Source organism: Phoenix dactylifera, chromosome 13, assembly GCF_009389715.1.
Source record: "Phoenix dactylifera cultivar Barhee BC4 chromosome 13, palm_55x_up_171113_PBpolish2nd_filt_p, whole genome shotgun sequence".
Classification (NCBI taxonomy): domain Eukaryota; kingdom Viridiplantae; phylum Streptophyta; class Magnoliopsida; order Arecales; family Arecaceae; genus Phoenix; species Phoenix dactylifera.
In genome coordinates, this window is record NC_052404.1 from 6,662,321 (window position 1) to 6,689,533 (window position 27,213).

General features: G+C 37.4%; 1 protein-coding gene across 4 annotated transcripts; it reads left to right on the forward strand.

Moving 5' to 3' along the window:
- The first annotated feature begins 579 nt into the window (after nt 1-579).
- Nucleotides 580-26,835, forward strand: LOC103695995 (phospholipase D zeta 1-like). 4 transcript variants are annotated; one of them, XM_039132873.1, is made up of 22 exons: nt 583-952; nt 3,408-3,509; nt 4,502-4,623; nt 5,036-5,081; nt 5,232-5,320; nt 5,658-5,799; nt 6,266-6,436; nt 7,643-7,816; nt 10,122-10,364; nt 10,461-10,577; nt 12,385-12,524; nt 12,645-12,794; nt 12,937-13,093; nt 13,189-13,725; nt 14,192-14,302; nt 19,617-19,763; nt 19,840-20,037; nt 21,498-21,599; nt 22,572-22,703; nt 25,127-25,192; nt 26,184-26,245; nt 26,344-26,835. In XM_039132873.1, exons 6-22 carry the CDS (start codon nt 5,743-5,745, stop codon nt 26,594-26,596), a joined length of 2,817 nt encoding a protein of 938 aa, XP_038988801.1. In that variant the 5' UTR covers nt 583-952; nt 3,408-3,509; nt 4,502-4,623; nt 5,036-5,081; nt 5,232-5,320; nt 5,658-5,742; the 3' UTR covers nt 26,597-26,835. The 4 variants fall into 4 exon arrangements, with proteins under 4 accessions (XP_008775683.1, XP_008775680.1, XP_038988801.1 ...); XM_039132872.1 differs by having other exon boundaries at nt 5,036-5,320; XM_008777458.4 differs by lacking the exons at nt 5,036-5,081; nt 5,232-5,320 and having other exon boundaries at nt 581-952.
- The last annotated feature ends 378 nt before the right edge of the window (nt 26,836-27,213 follow it).

Sequence of the window (27,213 nt, forward strand, 5' to 3'; positions counted from 1 at the left end):
TGGCGCAGTTTGGTGCATGCAATGTAGGGTGTTTTTTTTTTTGCGCTAAAAAAGGGAAGAGGAGGTGTGGAGAACCTCACCCGCGTAGCAACCCCCACTGAGCCTCCTCCGCTAGAGAATGTTCGATGCGAGTATACTCAATTTTACTTATATCCTCCTCACCCGTGAATTGTCCCACGTGTGAGTACGTCACAGCAAGACTATCTAAGTAACGACAGACCAGATAGCGATTCCACCGGATAAACCAGGCGGGGGGCATCCGGTCTCCGCATTTAATCGACGCTTGCACGTTTCAAATCTGGACCACTCCGGTGGAATCAAAGCTCCGTTTCCACCGCGCTACCATCTCGGTGGTTAGGTGTAATTTCTTCCAAAAACATAGCCCTTGAAGCCTCCAAGGGCATTCTAGTAAAATAAAAATTAAATATACCTTCTGTTGATGCCACCAAAATCCCTCCGCATCGTCTGCTCTGGACCCCACATCAACTCCAAAAATCACATATGATCACATGTGACTCGTCACAGAACATTAAACCGCCTTGCCGCCGTTGCCGGCTCCACGGGTCTCTCTCTCCTCCCTATATAAAGCCAACGATCTCCGAGATAGCTTCCAGAGATCCCAAGTCTTATTTCGCGGAAGGAAACCAGGGAGGAACGGAAAGAACGTTTTCTTGGTTGGGGGAAAGGAGCCCTTCTTATCGGGCCGGAGCCACGGATTTCTCTCTCTCCTTCCATGTCTTCCGAGCCATTCACCTCCGATGGGGGCCACTGCTACGTCAAGATGCAGTCGGAGCCACCGACGCTCGCCTCCTCCCCCTCCTTCCGGCTGCCGGAGCACCCCAAGATCTTTGATGAATTGCCCAAGGCCACCATCGTCTCCGTGTCACGGCCCGACGCTAGCGATATCAGCCCCATTCTCCTCTCCTACACCATCGAAGTCCAGTACAAACGGGTTCTCGCTCTTTCCCCTTCATTTTTCCGAGTAGTTTTGGGTGTTATGTGTCGGGCGCTTGTTTCTTGATGAACTCTGGTCGTTTCTTGAGTTTTTATCTGATGTTTGTTGGAAAAGATGGGAATAAGGGCTTGGTTTGATGCCGGTTGGGTGCACTTTTGTGATTTTTGGTGAGTTTTTTCATCAAGGTTGCTTCTTTATTGCTTATGTTAGGGAGTCGGGGTTGGGCCGATGCCGACTGTCAGGTGCTTTTTTTTTTTTTCACCCCAAGGTTGCTTCTTTATCGATTACGTTAGTGAACTTTGATTCTTTCTGCTCGGTTAAACTTGAGGTGATGCAGTTTGGTTCTTTTGGCTATTCATGCTTGAATTTTATATTGGTAGAGTCAGAAGTTTATTGGTTTGGCAGCATGAAGATTTGGTGTTTTAGGTTGTAGGTGTTATGTTATGTGCGGGAGACACTTTTGCATTGAGGAATGCCAATTGTATGCAAGCTTGTAGATGAGACCATCGACATGATCATGAACCCGAGGTCATATTCCAATTTAGGGGGAGATGGGGCATGTCATTGCCAAGTGGGCTCCGCATGATATTATAATATTTCTTGCCCGTTCATATTGCAGTCTATGCATTCCTCATATCATTAACTGTTTTGATGATTTTTGATCCTTTCTTGCTTCGGTTTTGCCATTTGGACATGAAAAAACATGATAATCTAAAGTTGTGCCAGGAGCACCTTGAGTCAGCCTCATCCCTCATGATCATTTTAACTCCATGTGCCCATATTCTTAGTTATAGTTGTGTTGCACTAATGCACTAATGAATCATTCTGGAAAGTCTTAATTACTGTGATCTTGATATAATAAGCAGGATATAAAATGTAGACTGTAGAGGGAAACCCTTGCGTGTGGAGTTCATATCCAACATAATAATTAGGTTTCAAAGCCGAAAGTTGATGATAAGCTTTTCCCATTCTAGGCTTCTAGCTATATAGACATAGGGTGGTCTCTTCTGCACACAAGTTTTAGATAATGATATATCATGAAGAACAATGTTGGCGGTGAAGTTACCAGAAGGAGTATTGCGAAAATATACATTTAGGGTAGAAAATATCTTTTTATTTCATCCCCATCAAGGTATCAAGAATTGAAAAATAAAAATTCTAAATTTTGAAGCAATATAACTTGTATTAGCATATATTGGACTTGACATAGACAAGATAGACTTGTGCAATAGAACTTTTCACCATAGTGATAGAGTCTGTGATCGGTAATTGCTATTCCAGCACCAGAGTATTTAACTCAGCGACTTTTTTCATCAAAAATTACCATTAAAAAGCAATGCATAAGGCACTAAAATGCATTGGGATGAGAGGAAGAGCAAAAAAGAAGTATATATTTTAAATGCAAATAATGGTGTTTTGTAATTTAAGTTCTCAACCTATCAATTAGGAATAAACAAGGTTTTAAGTCCCGGTGCGATGGGGGGCGTGCTGGCCGTCCTACTCCGTTCCTGTGAGAAAGCAAGATCGGGACTGGTTGGGACTCCAAAACCCATCCATGCAGGGAGAGAAGAAGAAAGAGGAAAGAAAGAAAGGAATGAAAGATGAAGACAAGAAAAAAGTGAAAGGAAAGAAGAAGAAGGAAAAGAAAAGAAAGAAAGGAAGGGAGAAGAAAAAGAAAGGAAGGAAGGAAAGAAGGAAGAAAGGAAAAAGAAAGAAAAAGAAAAAGGGAAAAAAATAAAGAGAGGGATAAGAAAAAGAAAGAAAAAGGAAAGGAAAGAAAGGAAGGTAGAAGAAAAAGAAAGGAAGGAAGGAAAGAAAAAATAAAAGAAAGGAAAAAAGAAAGGAAGGAAAGAAGGGAAGAGAGATGGGGGATATCCACCAGAATGCATGACAGGGACTGCTGTTGGGATTGGGTGGGACAGCAGGGCGTCCCGTTCCATGGACCCGTCCCACAGGATTTAAAACCCTGGGAACAAGTATATTTTGCTCAGGATTTCTGTTTTGCATGATTGCCAAAAGTAGAATGGATTTCTGACTTGATGTGCCCTCCGCCTTCTTCTGGTTGGTTTAATTTCTTGAGAACTAATTCTTTTCTATTTGTTACCTTCTTTATTTTCTTGATCGATAAGATTCTGGCAGTTGAGTTTATTGTGTCATGCATAATGCAATTAGGTTGCTTTTGTATTATATTTAAGTTGTTGGAGTTGTGGAGTTCCATATAGTTTGATCTAAACAAGGAACCACTTTTTCTTTTGAGGAAAAAATATGGGCTTTGTGCTAACACAACATTAGATGATATGCTAAACCAGCTGCCTCGATGTCTCAATATTTATCTGCTTCTCTAAAGGATGATATATAAGCTTCTATTTGCTTTTCTCAACTTGCATAATGTCATATTTTGGTATATGTGTATGTACATCGTTTTGTTAACTTGTGTAATTCTATTCATCAGTTTAAATGGTGTTTGCTGAAGAAAGCCTCGCAAGTTTTCTATCTACATTTTGCATTGAAGAAACGAGCATTTATTGAGGAATTCCATGGGAAGCAGGAGCAGGTGGCTGAAAATCTCCATTTACTAGATTTTTTTTTCTAATACCATTTCGTCCATTAGAGAATTATTCCTTGTGTGACTTTTTCCTGTATTATTTAAGTATGGTTGCTGGCTGTGTTTTAGCCTTGTTCTTCCATGTGTAAGCTATTGGCCTAGTTATTGATGTTTCCGATGGTTGGAAATTCTGAAACTAATTCTCAAATATTCGTCAAAGTTTTCTCTATTCTATCCAATCTAATAAGGGGTACCTTTTCTTCTTGCTCTTCAAATAATTTGCAATTTTGGATCAGTGAGTTTTCCTTGAAACTCCTTAGAGGGTTGCTGAACTTTGTCTTTTTTATAGAATGTTTTTACAATATTCTTTAATTTATTTCTCTTGATTCTTTTTGCTCTCCAAATATTTTCTTCCAGTTATTCTGGTTCTTTTTCCAAATTGTGAAATGGTGTTCCTACAGCATCATACCTAGCTTCGAACTTCATGAGTGTACCGGAAACATGTAGCCTATGCCTACAAATTTGAATTTTCTAACTTCATGACCACAGCAGAAACATGTTGCCTATGCCTACAAATTTGAATTTTGCGTATCACAAGGTTCACCGTCTTGATATCGGACCCCGTACCGGTGCCACACTAGCATAGTGTCGGTATGGAGTTTTTTTTGGCTTACCGAGTGTCGGTAGCCACCCATATCGGTACCGGTACCGAATTGATACGGTATAGTACGCCCGGTTCGGGCCGGTACAGCATACCATGGCGTATCACTTTCTATATTTTGCTACTTACTCTTGAGGATTACAAGCATCTTTCCACTGCTTCTATCTATTGACACTTCTGATTTCACTTCTTGTGCGCTAAACCCATCTCGATGGCTATTTGTAGTTGAACATTGACTTGGGTATATATGGAATTCAGTAGAAAAAACCTTTTAGTTTTGTTTAATGTGAATGACATGTCTGTAAATTTAATCTGCTTTTCTGTAAAATTTTTATTGAAGGTTAAAGAATGGCTTCAAAATCTTGGTATAGGGGAGCATACACCAGTTGTACAAGACGATGATGAAGCTGATGATGAGCATGTTCTTATACATCATGAGGAAAGCTATTCATCTAAAAATAGGTATTCCTAATGTTCACACAGAAAAAACACAAAATGTGCTGCCACAATCAACATGTAAGCACAAAATTGTATCCCGCTACCTTGTTAAACACGTTTGACAATGCACGACTTTGCATGATATTGCAGTAGGTCTCTTCCAATGATGGTTCTGTTTCTATTCGCTGCTTACATGACAAATGAAAAAAAAAACTGATCTTACAAAGTGCATTTAAAAATGTCTTTCTTGTAACCTCTGCACTGTTTAGTCACATCTCACATGAAGGCAATCTCATTCACATTATAGTGGTTTGATAAATTAACATTATTATGAATCAATTAGAAAACTAGAACTTCCCTTCATCTTCTTCATTTAAGTTCAATTAAAAAGTTAAATTGATTGCTTTCACTGACAGACTTGTTGAATCTCTCATAGTTTTCAAGCACAATGGATGCTTCTAGAGATTTTGGTTTATTGAAAGGTAAACTGTCAGTCCACTTTTCTCGTGACATACAGCCAAGTCAGAAAACACAAGGAGTCCAGTAGAATTTCATTTGGTGGAAGTTCTGTCTTTTCTTTCTAGTTGCCAGTTTTCATTCCATCTTTTATCAGTGTTGGTTAACATATGCAGGCTTTATCCCATCAATTTAAGATCAACTAGCTTGTCAACCTGCACTCTTATTCTGGAGCTTTGGTGAACCAACTAGCTAGTGCCAACATGTATTATAAACTTTTTCCTACGCCTCTGATTCTGATATTTCTTTCAATATTCTTCTAGTGCCTCATTATCACTTTGAGGTATCTAAAATACATGTTAGCAATTTACTGAAGTATTGCCTATTTATCTACTTTTGTAAGAGGGAAGACAATCCCCAATTTAAACAAACTCATGGTCTGATATGAATTATCTATGCAAAGAAAATAATTAAATTAAAACAAACTATACATTACGGACAATTTACTGTTCCATTATGGTATATTTGAATAATATAATTAGGCATCATATACTGTTTTTCTTGTTAAATACCGATACTAAGGATGTTCACTCTTTGCGCAGAAATGTGCCTTCTAGTGCTGCATTGCCAATCATTCGACCACAACTAGGAAGGCAACACTCTATATCACACAGGGCAAAGGTGGCTATGCAAGGGTATTTAAATCACTTTTTGGGGAACTTGGATATCGTGAATTCTCGTGAGGTAAGCTTGGCCTCTGTTTGGCATGATAAATGTTATACAATTTGGTGTCAACATGTCCTTTGAACGGTGAAAAGTATGAGCCATTTTTGAGAGGTTGGGTAAACTAACAAAACGTGATTTATATTCTGTACACTGTCACAACTTTTATGCACATTCTTGCATTTTGTGTCTCGTGTAGTTTATTACTGATTGATACTACTTGTTTTTAGAATTCCTCTCAGTAATATGTTTTGCTATATTTCACTTCTTTTTCTTGAAAGTTTATCGCTACCGTATAATATGTTGGACGCTATTGATTCCTTGTTTGTGACTAATGTACTTAGTTATGGTGCGTAGTCTAGTGGTTTTGTTTGGTAGATTTCTTTCTCTCTCTTTTTTTTTTTGGAAAAACGGCATAACTATAAAACTGTCCGAGGGTTGATTTTTGGTCATGGTTATGGATTGTATGAGCTTTTATAAATTTCAGGTCTGCAAGTTTCTGGAGGTCTCCAGGTTATCATTTTTGCCAGAGTATGGACCTAAGCTAAAGGAAGATTATGTTACAGTGAAACATTTGCCAAAAATTCAGAGGGAGGGTGACGACAAAAGATGTTGTGCATGCCACTGGTTTACTTGTTGTAATGGCAACTGGCAAAAGGTATCTTATTACATGTTTTGCAAGTTGCAAGCTCTTAGTTGAGTTAATTAGCTAGATTATTGTTTCAAATTTTCAAATGTATGGCTGTGTTTTCAAATTTAAGTATAGCAAAGCTTATATACTACATGGAGCATATATCCATTCAGGTGTTCTCATGACGCAATCATGCATTGCCTGACATAATGGTGTGTGTAAATACAAAGTACAGTATTTTAAAACATAAAACTAGAATTTCTATAAACCATTTTTTGTCCCATTTTCTTATATGCTGAAACTTGTTTGGACCAATCTTTGCTTTATAACACCACATCCAAGGCCATCCTAGGTAGAACCAGGTTTGGCGGCTCATAGCGGCAGCTGCCTTATGTAGCCTTAGCATCCATAATGTGTTACATGATTTGAAAGCACAGAATGGCCTTTTTGAATTTACTTTGCTTGGTCAATAGAGAAATAGGTAGCATGGTTTGTTTTGCTAACAATCACATTCCTCGGGATCTTTGTAGAGGAGAACTTGGGTTGTAGAAAGGTAAGCTGCAATTGCTGCTGGCCTGGATGGGCACCAGCGAGTGATCACAGGGCTATTCCTGGAAATGTGCTTCCCACGGGTCCAATGACCAGGATGAATGCAACTGAGCAATGTGCCAGCTGGACTCATCTTGACCAGCTGCGACAGCAGCCCTCTATGATGCAGACTGCATCTCTTAACGGCCTGAACAAGAAAGGCTTTGGAAGTGAGTAATTGACACTTAAAATTTTAGGAAGCAAAAGTGATTTTAAAGTGCCTATACAAGGTAATGTCAAAATAATGAGATATTTGGACTCCAAAAGTGGGGGAAAAGAGATAAATAGCTCAATTTTTAAACCAAGTTTGGTCAGCGGTTAGCAATAATAACAACTAAAGATGCTTGAGCCAAAGGTGTTTTGAAGCACCTGGAAGCTGGTACAGGATCCACATTAAAAATTTGTAGTGGATGTGGGACCCCAAATAAAATATTGTAGTAATCAAACCAAGGATCACATCTTTGAGATGCTGAATTCTGCATGTAAGCATACATAGTTGTGTGTATCATCCCCGTTCATGCTATAGTAACATGATTTTTAAGACCCTATAGTCGTACACATTATATAGATTTCATCTCTTATATTGTGCTTCTCTATATCAGTGTCACATATGAACTGATGAGTTGATTGAATACTCTTTTATAGGTCTGGGCTGTATTGAAACCAGGGTTCTTGGCCTTACTGGAAGATCCTTTTGATACAAAGCTATTAGATATTATTGTTTTTGATGTGTTACCACCTTCAGGCGGAAATGGTGAAGGCAGGGGTTTTCTAGCAAAAGAGACAAAGGAACGTAATCCTTTGCATTTGGGATTTCAAGTAAGTTGCTTTAGATCATTCTTTCAGTATGAGTTATTATTTTCCCCTTTGGAAAAATCTGCTATTAGTGCTCAATTTCATTAGTCATCTGATTTGTATTCTTATTTTTCATAAACTAGTTTATTTAAATCCATGATATTAACATGTCAACTCTGAAGCACTAGAAGACTGGACCTTCACACCAAATAGTGCATGTTTGAACCATATTAATCCTTATGAGTGACCTATGATCCAAATATTCTTATCATCAAACCTAAATCCACATGAAATCTCCATTAACACAGATGTCTTTTTTTGAAGGAATCATCAATGCAGGAGGTGCCATTATTTGTTTCATGATCTAGGCAACAAGCAGAAATTGAGTGCACCAGATCCTAACATTGTGTTTGTCTGATGACTATTGGAACAGATTTGTCCTCTATATTCTTTAGAAACAAGAAAAATTACCTGTTCATATGAAACCAAATGAGTCGATGCCCCTAATGAAGATTCTAGATCTTCATGAATGGCGCTTGGTTGTTCATAAGAAGCAAATTGAGTACGTAGAGTCATAGACCTTCTGAAATCACATTGATGGAAAGGATGCGCAGTAGCATCAATTTATTCCTTGCATATCATAAGTTTTTGCTACAATAATATTCCTTTTCCAATGTATTCACATTATGGTTTTCCAATAGAGCAATCTATATGAAAAATTGAATTTTGTGAGGAGTTATGCAGGATGCTTTCTTATGTTCTTTGACTGCAAGCTGAACGTCTATATGACAAGAATCTATAGTTAAATTGAAGAAAATAACTATAAAATTCTAATTTTTTACATCAACCTTTTCATCATATTACAAATCTTTTTATAAGTTCTTAGTAATATTTTTCAATAGAAACATCGATATCTTAATTCAACTGAGACAAGAATGAAAAAGGAGCATAAATTTGACAAGTTAAAAGTGATTTGGGTTCCCTCATGATAATGATAGCTGGTGCTGAGAGAATGAGAGAGAGATACATAAGCTAGGATGGATTCTGCGAGAGGCTAGGAAACCCAATACAGAAAAGTTACTCCACCCAAAATCAAGGTTCCCCAAATTCGTGGGTTGCTAATCATCTTGTCTTGTATATTGATGTATAGAGCCTCCAACTCCAGCCTATCAGATCCAGAAAATTGTGACATATGAACTCATATCATTTGCTTTATTGAAGATCTTGAATGAGAAGCAGTCAAGGTTAACAGTTTGGCTGCAAACTATTGTTTAATGCAAGTACCGATCAGGATGTTCTGATACGATTTTATGGGGTTGCTTTAAAGAAATGGATTAAATATGAAAAAGTGAGTTTAGTTTTGCAATATGGAAGAAAGTTACAAGAATTCTTATTTTTGCTGTTGCATTTGGATTGTATTCATTTTGTCTCTCGTGAAATGGAATTATGAAGAAACCCGTTTTGCTCTAAAAAAAATTATTAGATAATTGCAAAAAAAAATCAAAAGAAAAGGCATCTTATAATGCAAATTACTTTTTTTGAAAGCTGTTTAAAGCAAGTTAGCAAGACCTAATATAAGCATTTGGCATTATGTTTCAGATGGAATCCAAGAGTTTTTCTGAAATTATTTCCTGGATAAAGATAAATTATTAAAATCTAGAAAGGTGCACATTTTTTTCACAGGATAAAAGTCAAAATAGTTCACCAGGATCTTATACTGTTCCTGTACATAGTTCCTTATTTATTTTATGTTAAGTTTGCCCTCTTTAATTCAATTTTTCTAGTTGTCTACTTTAAATCCATAGTTGATATCCTTTCCAAAATAACAATTTATTTATTTAATCCTAACTAAACTATTAAATTGAATTGCATTTTTAGTTTGTATCAAGGTTTAAATTTTCAATATTGGTACCAGTACCTTATTTGTACAGACTGCATGGACACACAGTATGCCTGCTCATGCTGGCACAGCAGAATTGAGATGTTGTATCATGTGTTGCTATGCTACGATATTGAGAGGTGTGGGTACCTTACTGATATGGTACCAGCACCAGCACCAACCAGTATGCACCAGTACTCCAATTTGTGGCTTGCATATTATCCTTTATCTGTTACATGAAAGTACTATAACTTTCAGAACCGGAAGCCGATTAGTATTGATATTTTGGAACTATATGCATTTGATTACTGTGAGTTATAATGTACTTTGATTAACTTGGCACTTATTTTTCCATAAATTTCTGTAAGAAGCTACTAAGTTATAGTTGTCTTATTATAATTAAGATTTCATGATTCAAGTTAGATCTCTAATGAACATGCATCACAGTAGGTATTTTGCGGGAGAGGAACTATAAAGTTAAGAGTGAGAACTAGTGCTAAGGTAAAGGATTGGGTTGCCGCAATTAGTGATGCTGGATTACAGCCTCTAGAAGACCGGTGCTATCCTCACCGGTTTGGTTCTTTTGCACCACAAAGGGGTTTGACTGAAGATGGTAGTCAGGTTCAATGGTTCATTGATGGGCAAGCTGCATTTGAAGCAATTGCTTCTTCCATTGAAGAAGCAAAATCAAAGGTATGTTTTCTTGTTTGTTTTCAAAATATCAATTTACAATTAGCAGTTTGTTAACTTGATTCATGGAAGTCTATGATGATGGGAAGTTCAATGCAGATATTCATTGCTGACTGGTGGCTGTGCCCAGAATTATATCTACGACGTCCTTTTAGTGTTCATGGATCTTCCCGACTTGATGCTTTGCTAGAAGCAAAAGCTAAGCAAGGTGTCCAGGTATTACGTGCACAATGTTATTGTTACTTTCTTAAGTTTGTACCTGGCTTATGTCTCGTGCCAAGATTCATAAGTCGTTGATGTTGTAATTGTGCATTAGTTTGTTGGTTTTGGGGAACTTATTTATGAGAGACATGCTTCCATTCTTATGGGCTTCTTGCAGTCAAGATTCCGGCAACTGTCCCAACAGGGATATGTATGGTGACGATAACTTCCATGTTACATAAGAAACCTAAGTCTGGTGTTTATGTGTTATCATGCTTTCCATTTTTTTAATGGATATGCAAGTTTGCATGATTAAATTGACAATGTATGTGACAGCGTTTTTTGGAGTTAATTTCGAACTTATGCTTTGGGATGATGTGTTGTCATATATTTTATGTCAAAAATAAAGTTGGCTAATAATGTGCAGAAGAACATGAGATAACTATATCAATGATATCCGTCATCACTTATCTATTGATGGAAATTCCCAGGTACTTTTCGGATAGTATCAATGATATGATCTCTAACACTATCTTATGTGAAATCTACTCTCTCCAGAATAGGGAGTTCTGTTATATGTTCATAGTCTTGGCTGGTTGACTAGTTAATGAAAGAAGCTAGCATAATATCAGATACAGGGGCTTGGATGGTTTACTTCTCTCTGAGTTATGAATATTGCAGTTGTTGACAGGAGTTCTTGTTCATACCAACTTCTAACCATTTATATCCACTCCGCTTTCTTTTAGAAAAATCAATTTGAGCTCACCTTCATTCTCACCTCATAAAACTCAACCTTTATTGAGGAAGGGAAGATAGAAGCATATTAGAGAGAGAGAGAGAGTTTCTTCTTCTCTCTATGGTGGGTATTATCTTCATTCAGTGGTAGGATCCTTTCTTAATTATGCAGGATTGGCTTTTCCATCTCCAGTGGCAAAATATTTCCTTGTTGGGATATTCTTCTTTTCATTTTTCTAGCATAGTATAAATTTTTTATTATAGCAGTTTGAACCCACCAGGATGTTAAAGACGAGGGATTGAAAGCGACCTAAAATTTGGTGTTTGAGGACAATTTGTTTAACTTTTGGAGCTTTTAAATTAAGAATGCAAAGATAATGTAGGTAGCTCCAATCCAGCTTTGTTTTATGCCTTTTGTGAAATACAATCCACTTTGGGCAGCAACAATATCTGGAATGTGCGTATGCATTCTGGTATTGCACTTGGACTGGAGGATGGTTTTGGGGGCTGGACCCTTGTTTTATGTTTCTGTTTCTTTCTTTTCATATCCTGTCACTTATCCTGGTAGTTTCTAGGGGTGTCTTTCTTGTTGTTGCTCCCTTTTTTGCTTTTGGGATGCAGTCTTGTTAAGGACTTTCTAGGGCCACATCACCTCCACGTCCTCGCTTTTCCACTTTTGTTTCCACCTGAATTTTATTATTTATAGATGTCAAGTTTCTTCTCAGAGAATTCCATAACTACTCATAGTTGGAATACTCATTTGTATGCACTTTGCCTTTTTAAATAATTAACTTTTACATACAGTTTAGTACTATTTTAGTAATTTAAACTTGGTACCTACTGCTTTTATCAACAATATTTACAAAATATTGTGATTGATCTATCCACTTAGTTGATTATGATCTTGATGTTCTTTTCACAATTCTTTTTCTCAATTTTCAAGTTTTAATTAGGGAACCTATGCTTTTTTTTTGTCTGGTGTCATGCAACATCTATTTCTAAACTCAGCCTCTACTTGTAAATTTAGAGGGTAATAGAATTACATTCTAATTGCTTTTAGTTGGAATTGTTTTCTGATGATTTGCAGATCTACATCCTTCTTTACAAAGAAGTTGCTCTTGCCTTAACTATCAACAGTGTATATAGTAAGCGAAGACTACTTAATATTCATGAGAATGTGAAAGTTCTACGCTATCCGGATCATTTCTCAACTGGCGTCTATCTGTGGTATGAAATTGTACTCTAAGATGACTTAGCATATGTTAAAATTGTCTTATCTGCTTTATTGATGCTCATTTTGATAGCTTTGATTTTATAATGCTTTTAATAATTTATAGTTATATTTAGGTCACATCATGAGAAAATTGTGATCGTTGATAATCGGATATGCTTCATTGGGGGACTTGATTTGTGCTTTGGTCGTTATGACAACATTGAGCACAAAGTTGGTGATTTCCCTCCTCTGATCTGGCCTGGAAAGGACTATTATAATCCCAGGTATTCTAATGTGAGTCCTTCAAATAAGCTCATAGGTGGAAAACATGCAGTTGACATTTGTCTAAAGAATTCTGAGAATATGATAGATTATAAATCAATTCTTTGTCCCTCCATGTCGTAATGTATTTTTACTGAATGTAAGGGAATCTGAACCAAATTCTTGGGAAGATACAATGAAAGATGAATTGGATCGTGGAAAATATCCTCGCATGCCTTGGCATGATGCCCAGTGTGCACTTTGGGGACCACCTTGTCGTGATGTAGCAAGACACTTCGTTCAACGTTGGAATTATGCTAAGGTTGCTTATCCTGTGATGGTTCTATTTATTTTCAGTGTCATACTTCTTTGAGGATTCTTATCATATTTTTCTGAGTAATATCATTTCTTTCCCAGAGAAATAAAGCTCCAAATGAGCAAGCAATTCCATTACTGATGCCTCAACATCATATGGTCATTCCACATTACATGGGAAAAGGCAGAGAAATAGATGCCCAAAATAAGCAAGAAGAGATGAACCATAAAGATATAGGAAGGCAGGATTCCTTCTCCTCTCGTTCGTCGTGTCAAGACATCCCATTGCTTTTACCTCAAGAGCCTGATGGACCATCAATGTCTAATGGAAGTATAAAGGCTAATGGGTTGGACATAAATTGCAGCCTTTCAGACTATCCAAATACAGCAAGTCAGACCCAGCCCTTTTCTTTTCGGAAGACCAAAGTTCAACAATCAGCTCAGGACATGCAGATGAAAGGTTTTGTGGATGATATTGATTCTGAGCAGCCTCAGAGCGAAACACATTTTGATGTGATTGCACAGCCATCTTTTCAGAATTTGGATAAGGAGTGGTGGGAAACACAGGAGCGAGGCGATCAAGTTGTCTCTGTTGATGAAGCTGGGCAAGTTGGTCCACTCACCGAATGTAGGTGTCAGGTTGGTATAACTCTAGTTTCTAATGACAGAGGTGATCTAGACTTAAACTTGATCCTTCCCTCCTCTGGTCGATTCAAATTTTACCATTTTATACATCTAATATATATGTGGATGTCTGTGCAGTTAAGTGGACTAAACTACTGCTTAATGCATAAACATGTACCACTAAAACAGTTCTGCACGGGCTAGCTATTTATGTTTCCACTTGAGTGCTCGAGCAGCATTTTTTGATAACATTGTTAGTATTTGACACAAGCACAGAATACTTGTATTGATGGAGTATAATGAAATTGCACTAATATATTTATAATCTTTACTCAGTTTTGTTGATTTTCTATTCTACTTCTGAGGATTTGTAATTCTTACCTTTCCATATCTGCAAGAAAAATTGATTCATTTTATTAGAATTTGATATGTACATTATCTACTACTAACTTAAATTTTCGAAATCACTTTTTGAGTGTAGGTTATTAGAAGTGTCGGCCAATGGTCTGCTGGTACAAGCCAAACTGAAGAGAGCATTCATAACGCCTACTTATCTGTTATTGAAAAATCAGAGCACTTTGTATATATTGAGGTGAGGACTTTTCATTTCTGTATAGGTGAGGACTTTTCATTTCTGTATAGGTGAGGACTTTTCATTTCTGTATAGCTGTTGCTGTGAATTCCTACTCTAATTGTTTAACTGACCTTGATTAAGAACTATACGCATAAGCTGCCTTGGTAAAATAATAAGTTTGAAGTGCTAGTGTAAATCCTTATCAAGTTTGTTTGGACGCTCCAAGCAGAATGATCTTCCAGATAAGGAATGAGAAGTTCGTTATTGTAGCGTCATGCAACCTAGGAATAATGGATGCTGCAAGTTGCATTCCATGCCAATATCCGATACATATCAGATCCAAATATTTTTTGGGTATGGCTAGGATACATGTCAGATATCTTTTTCTAAAGTCAAAAGGGTTTTTCTTGCATATAACTCCTCCCTTTATATGTCAATTGCATATGAAGACCCTTCATTTACATAGTTCTATATGAATACCTCCTTTTTGTCAGAAATGCCCAAGAGGACCCTAATTTAACTATCCATTAGCTGTAGTGGAATATTCTGCATTTCTTCCCATGCCTGTCCTCTATCGACCCTTTGGAACTTCTAGCTAGTGAGCTACTCATGCTCCTTGGTGCAACCAACATGAGGCTAGATCTCCTCGTTGCCACTATTGCTATGGTTAAGGTCTTGATTATAACTCATGACTCAGTAATGATGACAAGAGTAGCTGACTGGGTAAAAGCTTCAAAACGTGGATTAAGGAGAGACATGAAAGAAAAGATAGTGAATATTCCATTATGGCTGATGGAAAGTTAACTTGGGTATCCTATCAGGAAGTTTCTAAGATAAAGAAGATATTAATCTGCAAATATGTTAATAAAAAGTCTTTATATGCAATTAATCTATAAAGGAAGGGGTTATGAGAGAAAACTCGATAAAAAATGGCTCTAGATACTTTGTGGATATGCCCAAGATGCTTCCTAATACCTCTAGGAAAGGGAGAGGGCTTTTGTTTTTTAGATGAATGTTTCCCTATTAAAATCAGATGGTTTCTTTGAGAGTTTGTGATGTGACATTATTGTTTGGAGTTGCGATTGTGGTTTATGGATTTGAATGATGACTAAAGAATGGAGTTACCGGATGTTGGTGTTATTATATGAAGTATGGACTATGATATTGCAATGAACCATTGTCTTTTGATGCTTCTTTTATGTATACACACATCGCACTTCGTGCATATACATACGTGCACACACACATACACACATATTGTGATATATTCCAATCATATCATATTCTATTTACAGCTAAACTAGGTTATTGTATGTCTTGGACTTTGGTGAATGATGTCTTTTATGGCTTGTATGTGCCTACACTAACAAGTAACAAATAATCCATTATTTTGAGTATTGTCCTTCATGTGCCTGAACATCATATCTCATCTGAACCCTTGGTTAAAATCTGGTAAAAAATGTAAGATGCAACAACTAACTAAACTAAACTACATGAAACAAGATTTCCACTATGAAAGCAAACATGCTGAGAGTGTGAGGAAGGCCTAAGGCTGGCTCTAAGTATCCCTCCTCCCAAAAATCTTCATCAAGAAACACATCCTTCATATCCATTAGGCGGCAAAACTTGACCCAAGTCTGCCAACCTACGTTCAAGAAGCTTGGCTTAGGGAGGCCTTTTCATTATCTGAAATTCTGGGTTAACTCAAACCTAACCAAAATAAGGACCCTGTTCAATACGGGACATTTGAACCCAATGGCTTAACAAGTTCAGTTGATCCTAAGGAACTATAGAGGCCAAGGTACAACTTCCATGCCCCAGAAGTCAAGTATGAGCAAATAAATTTTGTTGATATTATGATGAGATATGACTTCTACTCCAGTAGGATAACTTTTTCCTTGGTATTTAGCAAGGTCTGCAAAATTGATACTTGGGAGCCATAATGGTACATTACCAGTTCAGTTTGTATGATCATATGACACAATATGCCCCCTGTATGGACACAGGCTCTGAACAATTTTTGTTTCTCACTTCAGCCATGTTACTGCCCAAAACCCAGTAGTACAGGTTGGTACCAGATGGTACGGGTATTTGGCTCATATACCTGACTGAACCTTAGTAATGTATTGGTACTTTACCAATACGGTATGATACTATCGGCACAGACAATTTGGCTTGGTATGGCAGACCTTGGCTTACTATTTAGCTATTATCTATTGCTAATATCTTCTTTTCTTATAAACAAATTATAATATTGTTAACATAACATCTATGTAAGTAGATTAATTTTTTTATCTATCTAGTCTGACCCAAACCTGTCCTGATTTGCATTTTCCTATTTCCGCGAGTCAGCCTGATCCGTGCGCTGATCCTTCTATAGTAAGTAGGAAGACAAGATCGCAAGGGAATCAGTAGTTCCATGCCGCTCGAAATCAAGATATTGGGATTGGACTTGTCAATCGATTCATAACCTTTCGGGCACAACCAATATATATTCGAACCCCCTTTACTTGCAAGAGTGCCTCCGGAGCGAGGCTTTGAGCCTTGTGTCCAAAGCATAATGAGAAGTGGCCCTAGGGGGCCCTTTTCTAGCCATATCGAGTTGAGCCTACCCATCCCTCCTTGTAAGAGGGAATATTCTACTTACCATGTCACCCAGTGAAATCTGGATCATATTTGGGTTGAGCATTTTTTGACCATACCCGAATTTGGCCTGACCCAAACTAACTGAATTAGCACCCAAAACTTGTTGAACATTGCTCAATTTGGCAACATAAGCAAAGATTTCCTCAAAATATAATAACACATTCATATTTAAGCCATGAACCCATAAGTCATAGTGTAAAGTGTAAATGCTTCAGAAATTGGGTACATATTCAGTAATCATGATGCCTTCTCTAGGCAATTGTGCATTCAATGCCAGAACACACAAGGCACATGCTACAAGACAGAGGATAGCCAACTGCTCTTAGTAGTTGATTTTAAGGACATGAAACTTGTAATATTGTGATGACCTTGATAAGTGGAAAGGCAAACTTGGGTAAGTGTATACTTGCAAGCACTTACAGTTTGGTCATGCATGTCTTATAGGTTAACTCTTACATTCTTACATCCTTTGCAAATGGAAGACAAACAAGCTCAGTTTGCTGGGCAGGATAATATTCAATATTCAAACAGCTGCTAACATATAGCTTTGCATAGAATCATCACCATTAATAGGACAGATATTTGTGCCATTAATATGAATTTACATGGCACAAGCCATCACATATAACTAGTTTCATCAAGGCTCAAATGAATCCCAGCTAAAATGTTGGAGGCTATGGCCATAATTACACAAGGTAGTGGCAGGAACAGAAACCTAAAATCAAAATCTCTCAAGAAAAAGAGGTTATATGAAAAAAAAGGTTAAAGAATGAACAACAAACGAAAGGAAAAATGTTAAAATTGAATGAATTATAGTGGTGTTGGTATTCAATGGAGGCAATGAAAAAGAGAGTGGGACATCAGGGGCTCAAAAATAAGAGTGTGAAAGTGAAATAAGGAAAAAGGTTGCAGTAATAGTTGGATAACCAGAGAGGAAGATGAAGGCTCCCCCAAGAAAGATTAAATTTTTGCTGGAGAGTCAACATCTGATGTTGGGTGAATAGCTTCTGGTTTCGAGCAGTCCAGTAAGAGTGTGCCAATTATAGCAGGGAGAGGAAATCTCAAAGGGGAGAAAGAAAGCAAAAATAAAGATGGGGAACTAAGGAAGGTAATGTCAACCTAAAGATGTTTGCCTTCAGCTTAGGTGAAGGCTGGAGGAGAAAGAACCAGAAAAACAAATTTCTGGCCAAGTCGAGTCAACACCCCCAATTTCTCAAGGGGCATTGAGCAACCTACCTGTGCAGTAAAAGAGAATGTTTATTTTTGAAAAAAAAATGCTCTGATTATTTAGTGAACCATAGAAATATTAAAGAAGAAGTTCTTTCTGTCCAAATTCAATTTGTGCTGTCCCTCTTTTATGATATAAGGCCATGTTCAATTCGTAGATGAGGAAAACAGCTAAATCTAATATAGGCATAAAACTGATGTCAATATTGATAATTCATGCCCCATGCAATTAGATATGCTGGAAATCTATTATGCAGACTTGACTACTAATTACTTTTGGCTCAAAATAAATATGATTTTATGTGCGTTATTTATCACGAAGCTGGACACTGATGATTCATAACATGCTTACCTTTTAAGTAGCCTAGAAATATTTGATATCAGGCATAGTTACCAAAGACAGGTTTCCCAAATAATTGATGCTTCATTTTGCTGAGTGAGGGATGTAGGGAATAGGAATTTCAGTTTTGGCCTGATCATAATGTTTGGTTTGCACAAGTAATGAAATCATGATTGCTTCGCTATCACCAAATAGAAGAATTGCAACTTCAATCTAAAACGGGAGGAATCATCATTCCTATCAGAATAAGAATGTATGATATTTTTGGTATGAACCAAGTCATAGTATCTATGACATAAATTGTTTGGTTAACTTCAAATTTAAAAATTATCTTATTATTTATCAAGAAATAATATTATTTTATTAGGATGAACACTGAACTTGTAAAATAACAACCATTATAATTGTTATTTTAAAGTCTATGATCCACGTGAGTATATAGTATAGTGGGAGTTTCCAAGTAAATAATAACAGTCATTCTAAATTTGCTTTAATTACTCTGTAAAGGATATATTCAGAAAATTAATATAAAACTTATTCTATTCTAAAATATAACTTGCTAAATTAAATGTTAGAAGGGAAATGTCATTCTTTTCCATTCCTATGAACCAAACATAGCATGATGATTTTTATCTGAAAAAAACCCATAGGTAACAGTTTGGATCCAAATGGGGCGAACGCAGGGACGTGAATGGAATTGGTTTTCATCTTAAGCGAAGTCCATTTCTTGTTTCTTGCATGAGCATCTTTTAAACCACTGTTTCCGACTTCCCCCTGATGTTCTGCTTCATGCAGGCATTTCTTGTTTCATTATCTACTTTGTGGGGTTAGATCCTTGCAGACTAATCTTTAATATGAGTCTCCCCACAACATGAATGTTACCTGCCTAAAAAGGTTAGGTGTTGTAGAAATTCTTATTTTAGAAGCATTTGTTTGATCATTAGTTTATTTAATGAATTTGTTCATGATAGTTTCTCAGATGATCTTGACACATGAAATGATCCTGTAATATCTCTCCCCTTCCCCTCTTTTCACGCACATGCAAGGATTTCTTTATTTTTTTTGGTGTGTGTGTATGTAAGTCTGACTATCTGTTTTCTCCACTGGTATTTTTTTCAGAATCAATTTTTTATATCAGGTCTTTCAGGAGATGATACAATAAGGAACCGTGTTTTAGAATCATTGTACAGGAGAATTACGCGGGCAGAGAAAGAAAAGAGGTGTTTCAGGGTTATTATAATCATACCCTTGTTACCTGGGTTCCAGGTACCATGCCTTGAATAGCTCATCTATGGCTTTTTTTCTTTTTTATTAGTTGTTTTCTAAACATCTTTTGTGATAGGGCGGCATTGACGACGCTGGTGCTGCATCTGTAAGGGCATTGATGCATTGGCAATACCGAACTATTTGCAGGGGGCCAAATTCAATATTGCAGAATCTTTATGATATAATGGGCCCTAAAGCACATGACTACATATCCTTCTATGGTCTTCGAGCTTATGGTAGACTTTATGATGGAGGCCCTGTGGCTACTAATCAGGTGAGTCTCCTTGCACTTGCAATATTTTTATTTAATATGGTCTTAGTATCTCGACTGTGAGGTAAAACATAAATGGACTTCTCATCCAGACTTAAAGAATATGTCCCATGGTATGCTGAACCGGCCTGTACCGGCCGGTTCAGCACGTACCAGACCGGTCCGGTACTGCAGTGGAAAACGATTCCGGCCCCATAGAGCGATACAGAGGGTGTACCGATGCGAACTAGACCGGTTCGCACCGGTACACCTTCAGTTTTTCACAGCGCGCGGCGAACTAGACCGGTTCGCACCGGTACACCTTGCGGCGTTGTGGCCCAAAGTGACCATTTTATATTGTTCATTTTATGATTTGTATCAATTGGAATTGGAAGTAATAAGATGCATCATCGGCGCTGTGGCCTAAAGTGGCCATTTTATGTTGTTCATTTTATGATTTGTATCATTTGGAATTGGAAGTAATAAGATGCATCATCTAGCTTAAACCCTAAACATAGAAACATCAAAACACATGAAAAAAAATCAAGAAAACAACAACAACATCAAATTAAACTTAAATTCATAGAAAAAGATCCAAAAGAGAGAGAACCCCCCCCAAAAAAAAAATCACGCGGTAACCGAAATCCGGCCAAATCAGTAGTACCGGTTCGATACGGCCCGAACTGATCCGGGCCATACCGAATCGGTCCGGTAGGCCACCGGTATGCCTACCGGTACCGGTTCGGCAGACATTGATATGTCCTATCTGGTCCATGTATTCTATCAAAGCCTCTTGCAATGCTTTGCTTTCCTTACAAGGGTCATTTTGAAATTTAATCTTCCCATGGAAGCTAATTTTAGGAAGTTCATAATAATCTCATAAATAATCATGAGGTTTGAGAGGTGCTTCACATACTAGCACACCTATAAGCTTTGTGAAACATATACTTGCATGCAAACTTCTTAAGACCCATACTAGATGTTGGGTGGGCTCAAAGTAGCAGTTGAGAAGGTATTGGTTTGTGCCTTTTTGGTGCATGCAGGTGATTTTGACCTGTATTTGTACTTTTAACACCATTAGTATTATTCTATTCTGCCATGGCTCATCTATGAGATTATCCATGATATCATGCATCCATGTGCTAGTGTAGATATGGACAAACGTTCTTGTATGGGTGTATGTGTGCATGCATTCTTGTGAGACTCTGCCCTTTCAATCACATGCACTCAGTCAGTATTGGGAGTAACTGGTATTGTAGCATGTTGCTTATATTCATCTCTCTTATGTGAAACTCTTGATAAGGGCATCCTCTATGGTGTTTACATATGCTATTGTTTAGATATTTTCTCTGAAAGAATATGGCCATAATGAACAGCTAAATCAGTGGTATAATGGCTTTTTTTGATTTGTCTTTCTAGTTTTCTTGATTTTTGAGTTATATCATGCTGTTAGGTTTTTGGTAATAGATATTTTTTCCTCTCAGGTATATGTTCACAGCAAATTGATGATAGTAGATGATCATATAGCATTGATTGGTTCAGCTAATGTAAATGATAGAAGTTTGCTAGGATCGAGGGACTCTGAGGTATGGTTCTGTTATTTTAATTCACAAGTCCGAATGCAATCATGGATGCAACCATTTGTGTGCAACGTGAATTGATGTTTACATGCATGCATGCTCGAAGATAAATTCGTATATGATATCTGTGTCTGTGCAGTGTGCTGGTGGACCCTTGTGTTTTCTTTTGTAGGTCAGCTATATTTTTTTTGGTTCAATCAATGGGTAACACTTCACAGATTGTATCTTAGACATTCATATTTCCATTGCATAGAAGAAAAACAGTGTGTATGTTTGAAATTTAGTATCTAATACACCACAGATGAGTCTTTTTACATCAACTGTCGCTAGAAGCTCATTTCTAGTTGTCAGTTAGGGCTCGTTTGGTTCGCAGGAAGCATTTTCCCTCATAGGAATATGATTCCTGGGAAACAAATTCCCAGGAAGAGGATGCCTAGGAAAGTACTTTTGGCATGTTTGATTGACCATGGGAAAGTGACAAATTTCCAAAGTGCTTATGTTTGGTTGGTCATCCACTTTCCTGGGAAAGTTATGTATAATTCCTATTATGCCCTTAATAAAAATTAGGTGTTTAATGCCTCTTTAATGCTTCTTTAATGCTGAAGGGTCTTTTTGGAAAAAAGTAAAAATAGAGTGATTCCCGCCTCATGGGAAAGTAACTTTTCCATGCTTCTCATGGGAAAGACTTTTCCATGAAATGTGGGAATCATATTTCCATGGAAATATAACTTTCATGTCTCTCTCCTTTGAAAACTCCAACCAAACAAGAGGCATCTCATTACTTTTCCGTTGACCACACTTTCCCTCCTTCTTTTCCCGCGAACCAAACGAACCCTTACACATTTCTATACAATCTATTTTTAAGTGGATTACTTTATTTTGTTTTAGTGATGCTATCAACTTTCTGTTCTGTATATCTAGTTCATTCCTTTTTTCACATCACTTAAATTTGCCTGGTCCCATTTTTTGTTTGCTTAGATTGGTATACTTATTGAAGATAAAGAATTTGTTGATTCTTATATGAATGGAAAGCCATGGAAAGCTGGAAAATTTTCGCTTAGCCTGCGCCTATCTCTGTGGTCAGAACACCTTGGTCTTCATGCTGGAGAGGTTTGTTTCACAATTAGAATAAATATATATACTATAATGAATGGCTTCTTTCAAACTTAAATTCTTTTGGTTACTAAGAATCATTTTCTCACATACTTGTCAGGTTATATGGTGATGTTGCCATTGTCTTTGTTGGCCCTATTAGATATCTATTTGTGGATTAAGGATTTGGGAATAGATGAAGATACATGTAATAAAATTAGAATGGTGATATCAAGGTCGGCGGAACCGTCCCGAACCGGACAGTTTCCGCCATCCCGAGCCATATCTGTGGCTCACCGGTATGGTTCCGACAATGAAAACGGAACTCGTTGCTGGAGCCGGAGAAGAAGAAGAAGGAAAGAGAGAGCTAATGGGGGAGGGAGGGGGAGAGAGAGAGGGCAGCATGCCGGCGGAGGCCGGCCGCGGCCGCTGCCCCTGTTTCGAACGAAACAGGGTTCGGCCATGGCTTTAAAAAAATTCGCAATTTTTAAGTGAAGTCGGCAATTCTCTTAGCCGCAGCCGGGCCTCTGTTTCGAACGAAACAGGAGAACCGGCCGCGGCCTCGTTTGTTGCAGCCTTCGCCAGCGTCCACCACCCTCCTCCGACCCTCCCTTCCCTGCTCGCTCTCTTTCTCTTTTCCTCTCTCCAACGGTCCCTCTCTCGGTATAGGCCCGTCACGGTCTGTACCGAGTTGTCTTGCTGGAGAACTGGTACGGTACCCGGTACCGGTTCCTCCGACCTTGGGTGATATTACCACAAAATAGCCCATTTCATTGTTTAAGATCTAATATACAGAATGATGGGGAGATAGATGAAGATATATATATAAAAGAATTAGAGCTGGTTGGATCAAGCAAGGCATGCTATGTTTGTATGGCTTAGAGTGGTGGATAATAAAGAAAGCAGATGAAAACAAGTTGTGTGGTGGAAATGAGGATGTTAAAATGGATATGTGGTAAAGTAGAAAGAATAAAATAACTAGTGGATATTATTAGATGAGCTATAGGAGTTGGCAAATTAAGGACAAAGTTATGGAAATATTGATTGAGATGGTATGGATATGTATGACGAAGATCTGAGAGGACTATAGTAAAAAGAGGTACTTTGGTTTGTATTGAAAGTTGGAAAAAAAAGGAGAAGAAGACTCAAAATAACATAGATGGAGGTTGTAAGGAAAAACATAGAAAAACTTGGAATAACATCAGAGGTGGCTGGAAATAGGAATGCTTGGAATGAGGATCATTGAAGTTGAACCCAATTAGTTGCGAAAAGGGTAAATGGTTATGGTTGTGAATTATGAATTCTCCAATATCTTATTTTGATCTCTTCTTTGTTTTTGTCAAGAAAAGTGATAGATGTAAATTATGAATATCATTCCTGATGCAGCCAGTTCCATTCTCAATTTTCATTGTAGTATTATAATTTTCATGTTTTGTGTCTCACTGGGTTTCTTCTTTGAGGTTTCTAGTGCAAAGATCTCTACATGCACGGCCAGAATAGAATTTTTTTGGTTATTTCCCCTCCCTTTTGTCTTCTGTGTTGATGCTACTGATTCTTTTATTTTTCTGTTGCATCATATCTTCAGTATCAGATTTCTTTTTTGTAGCTTTTTCAATTAGGAGTTCCTGGTTTTCCTTTATTTGTCACCTTGTCTGCCTTATAATGTTCTATTCTTTGAGAATAAGGTGGGTAAATTAAGTGGTCGCCCTTTTGTTAGTAGTAGAATCCTCATATCTGTATGGTGATAAAAGATTAAAGCAAGAAGATAGATGGCCGTGCCTTGCAGTAGTTATCTCGATGAATGTGTTGTGAGATGAATTCAACCTAGGGGCGGCAATTTATTTTGCCCCATTAGGTACCTGACTCAACCTGACCCGCAATGAATCCGGGGCGGGGGCGGGTAATTGGTAAAACCCGCCCTGAATCTGTCTCGGATATATATATATATATATCTTTACAAATCCCCTCCCCACCCTTTGTCCTAGTCGTTTCACTCATGAGAAAGGTTGAACATGTGAAAGTTTGCATTACCATGATGCTTAGTTGTTTATTTTTTTAGTTGATTACTTTCTTAGTTTAGGAGATATTTTTTTGACTTCTTAAACAGTAATATTTTTGTTTGTTATGTTTCTATTATTACTGAAAAATTGGTTAGTTATGTTCTATATCTTCGACTTTTATTTTGTTTAATGTTATATGAAGTACTAAGATTTATTTGCAGCTTTATCCGATCCGATTTATCCCATCCACCTCTTCTCCTCTATCTGCCCCGCCCCGCCTTGTCTTGAGGCGAGTACGAGGCAGGTAAAGCTAATGGCCTACCCAACCCATACCTGACCAATTGCCACCCCTAATTCAACCCCACAATACATGATTTTGTGAGTGCTTGTAAGCTCTTTCAAATTATCTTTTATTTAATAATTTTTTTTAAGCTCTTGCAGATCAGTCTGATTCGTGATCCTGTGTGTGATGCAACATACATAGACATCTGGATGGCCACTGCAAAGGTGAAGGAAAAGAAGCACTGATAAATACTTTTTTTATTAACCAAAAAAACACAGTAGTTGTTTTCAACTTTCTTGAAGATCTTCATTATCTTGGTTTTATCATCTGGGAGTTTTGTTGCGTGGAAGTTAGCTTATAGATTGTTTCTTGTCATGTCCAAAATTTGAACAGATGGAAAGAAACTTGTTTAGGTTCCAAGTTTCTTTCCATCTTCAGAACCCATATTTGTATGATATAATCTTATTATTTTTCCCTAAAATTTGGTCTCCAACCTAATTTTATAACAATAGAGGACCTTTCGGTATATTAATTAGCTCATGATGCACTCTGTTACATTTTTGCAATGGGCGAACTTTTCTAGTGACAGTTATACAGTCTGTCAAAGTTTGTTGTTAGTTGTTACATGCATATATTGTTTTATTGTTTCAAGTTCGTCCCATATGCTTGCTTCATTTTGATGTTAATTATATCCAGCCAAGTATTGTTTCCAGAAACTTTTTTGATGGTGTTGCCGACCTTTTTTTAGTTGATGGAAGAGGTGGTAATCTGAATTCCTGCTGCACTTGGGTTGTGACCCACTGGCTCCTGGCTGACTGCTACGGGCTACAGCCCCCTCTCTGACTCTGCGAGAGAGTGTGTCATTGCCAAACTCAAAATATTGTCATAGACAGCAATGAAAGATCTAAATAGCAACCATTTGGAATAATGAACAAATACCACCCTCAAGTATCATATATAAGTGATAGCAGTTGCTCTTGAAGTAGATGAGCTTCCTTCCCTACGTCCATGGATCTTTAGATCTCGAGAGCATGTTTAGATTTATCATAATATCCTTATATGTTTTGGATTATAGGTTTCTATTCTAACTAGTAACACGATTAATATCCAACAAGTTATGTTGTAATAGTATATATTTCAATATGTTATCTGACATTATGAATTCATATTTACTATCCATTACCATTTATAAAGTAATTGTGTTTCTTTGCGCAGAGCAATACTATGATCTACCAGGATGTCTTTTCATGTGTACCCAATGACCTCATCCATTCCAGGTATATATATACATATAATGACAGTTAACACCATTTTTGTCTGGCTGATTGCCCATCAGTTTCATACATATTTCTTAAACAATTGCAAATATGTGCAGGGCTGCCTTCCGGCAAAGCACTGCTTACTTGAAGGAGAAACTTGGGCATACTACTATTGATTTAGGGATTGCTCCCGAGAAGCTGGAGTCCTATCAGAATGGTGATATCAAAGATACAGATCCTATGGAGAGATTACAGCCGGTGAGGGGCCACCTTGTTTCGTTTCCCCTCGACTTTATGTGCAATAATGAGGATTTGAGACCAGTTTTCAATGAAAGTGAGTTCTATGCATCTCCTCAAGTTTTTCATTAGACTTCATCTGATTCATTGAATTTATTGCTCTGTAACATCCAAGGATTCTTTTCCCTTCTATGATTGTGGTGGCTCTGTGGCTTGTACATGTATTGGAGATTGAATAAAATGTAGAAGAAAGTAGGAGTTCAGAGCCCTCCAAAAATAAGTTGTAGCTCAAAATGAAATGCGTAAGCAGGGATGGTTCCTATTGATTCATTTATAGAATAAAGGCCATTTCATCCTGCCTTCTTTGTGCATTCGTTTATGTATTAAGCTTTGAGGCCTGCTTGTAAATCTGTTTTGCCAAATGAGGTAACTTCTCAGTGGAATATTGTTGGTCAGGACAGTGGTTGGTATCTGTTCTTTACCATATTAAACCATTTTATGTCTAATCCCTTCTACATAATGATCATCATATACGCAACTCTTACCGACAACTCAGGCATATACAATGATTTTATGAATATATATGAGTGTGGTCACACGTAGGGTGTAGTCATCCGACTACGCCTACTACCAGATTCATTTTTGGTGGTTGAAAAATGAGAATTTAAACCGTTAACTGCGAGCTAGAAGCCTAAAATTTCTAACTATAGGTAAGATGACCGTATACCAATTAGGAAGACAAAAGGATA

Excerpts from the sequence above, each read along its gene's own strand:
- LOC103695995 (XM_008777458.4), top strand. The coding sequence starts at position 734 with ATGTCTTCCGAGCCATTCACCTCCGATGGGGGCCACTGCTACGTCAAG. Across the intron at positions 953-3,407 it reads TCGAAGTCCAGTACAAACGG|TTTAAATGGTGTTTGCTGAA; the intron begins GTTCTCGCTCTT and ends TCTATTCATCAG. Across the intron at positions 19,764-19,839 it reads CCTTGTTACCTGGGTTCCAG|GGCGGCATTGACGACGCTGG; the intron begins GTACCATGCCTT and ends CTTTTGTGATAG.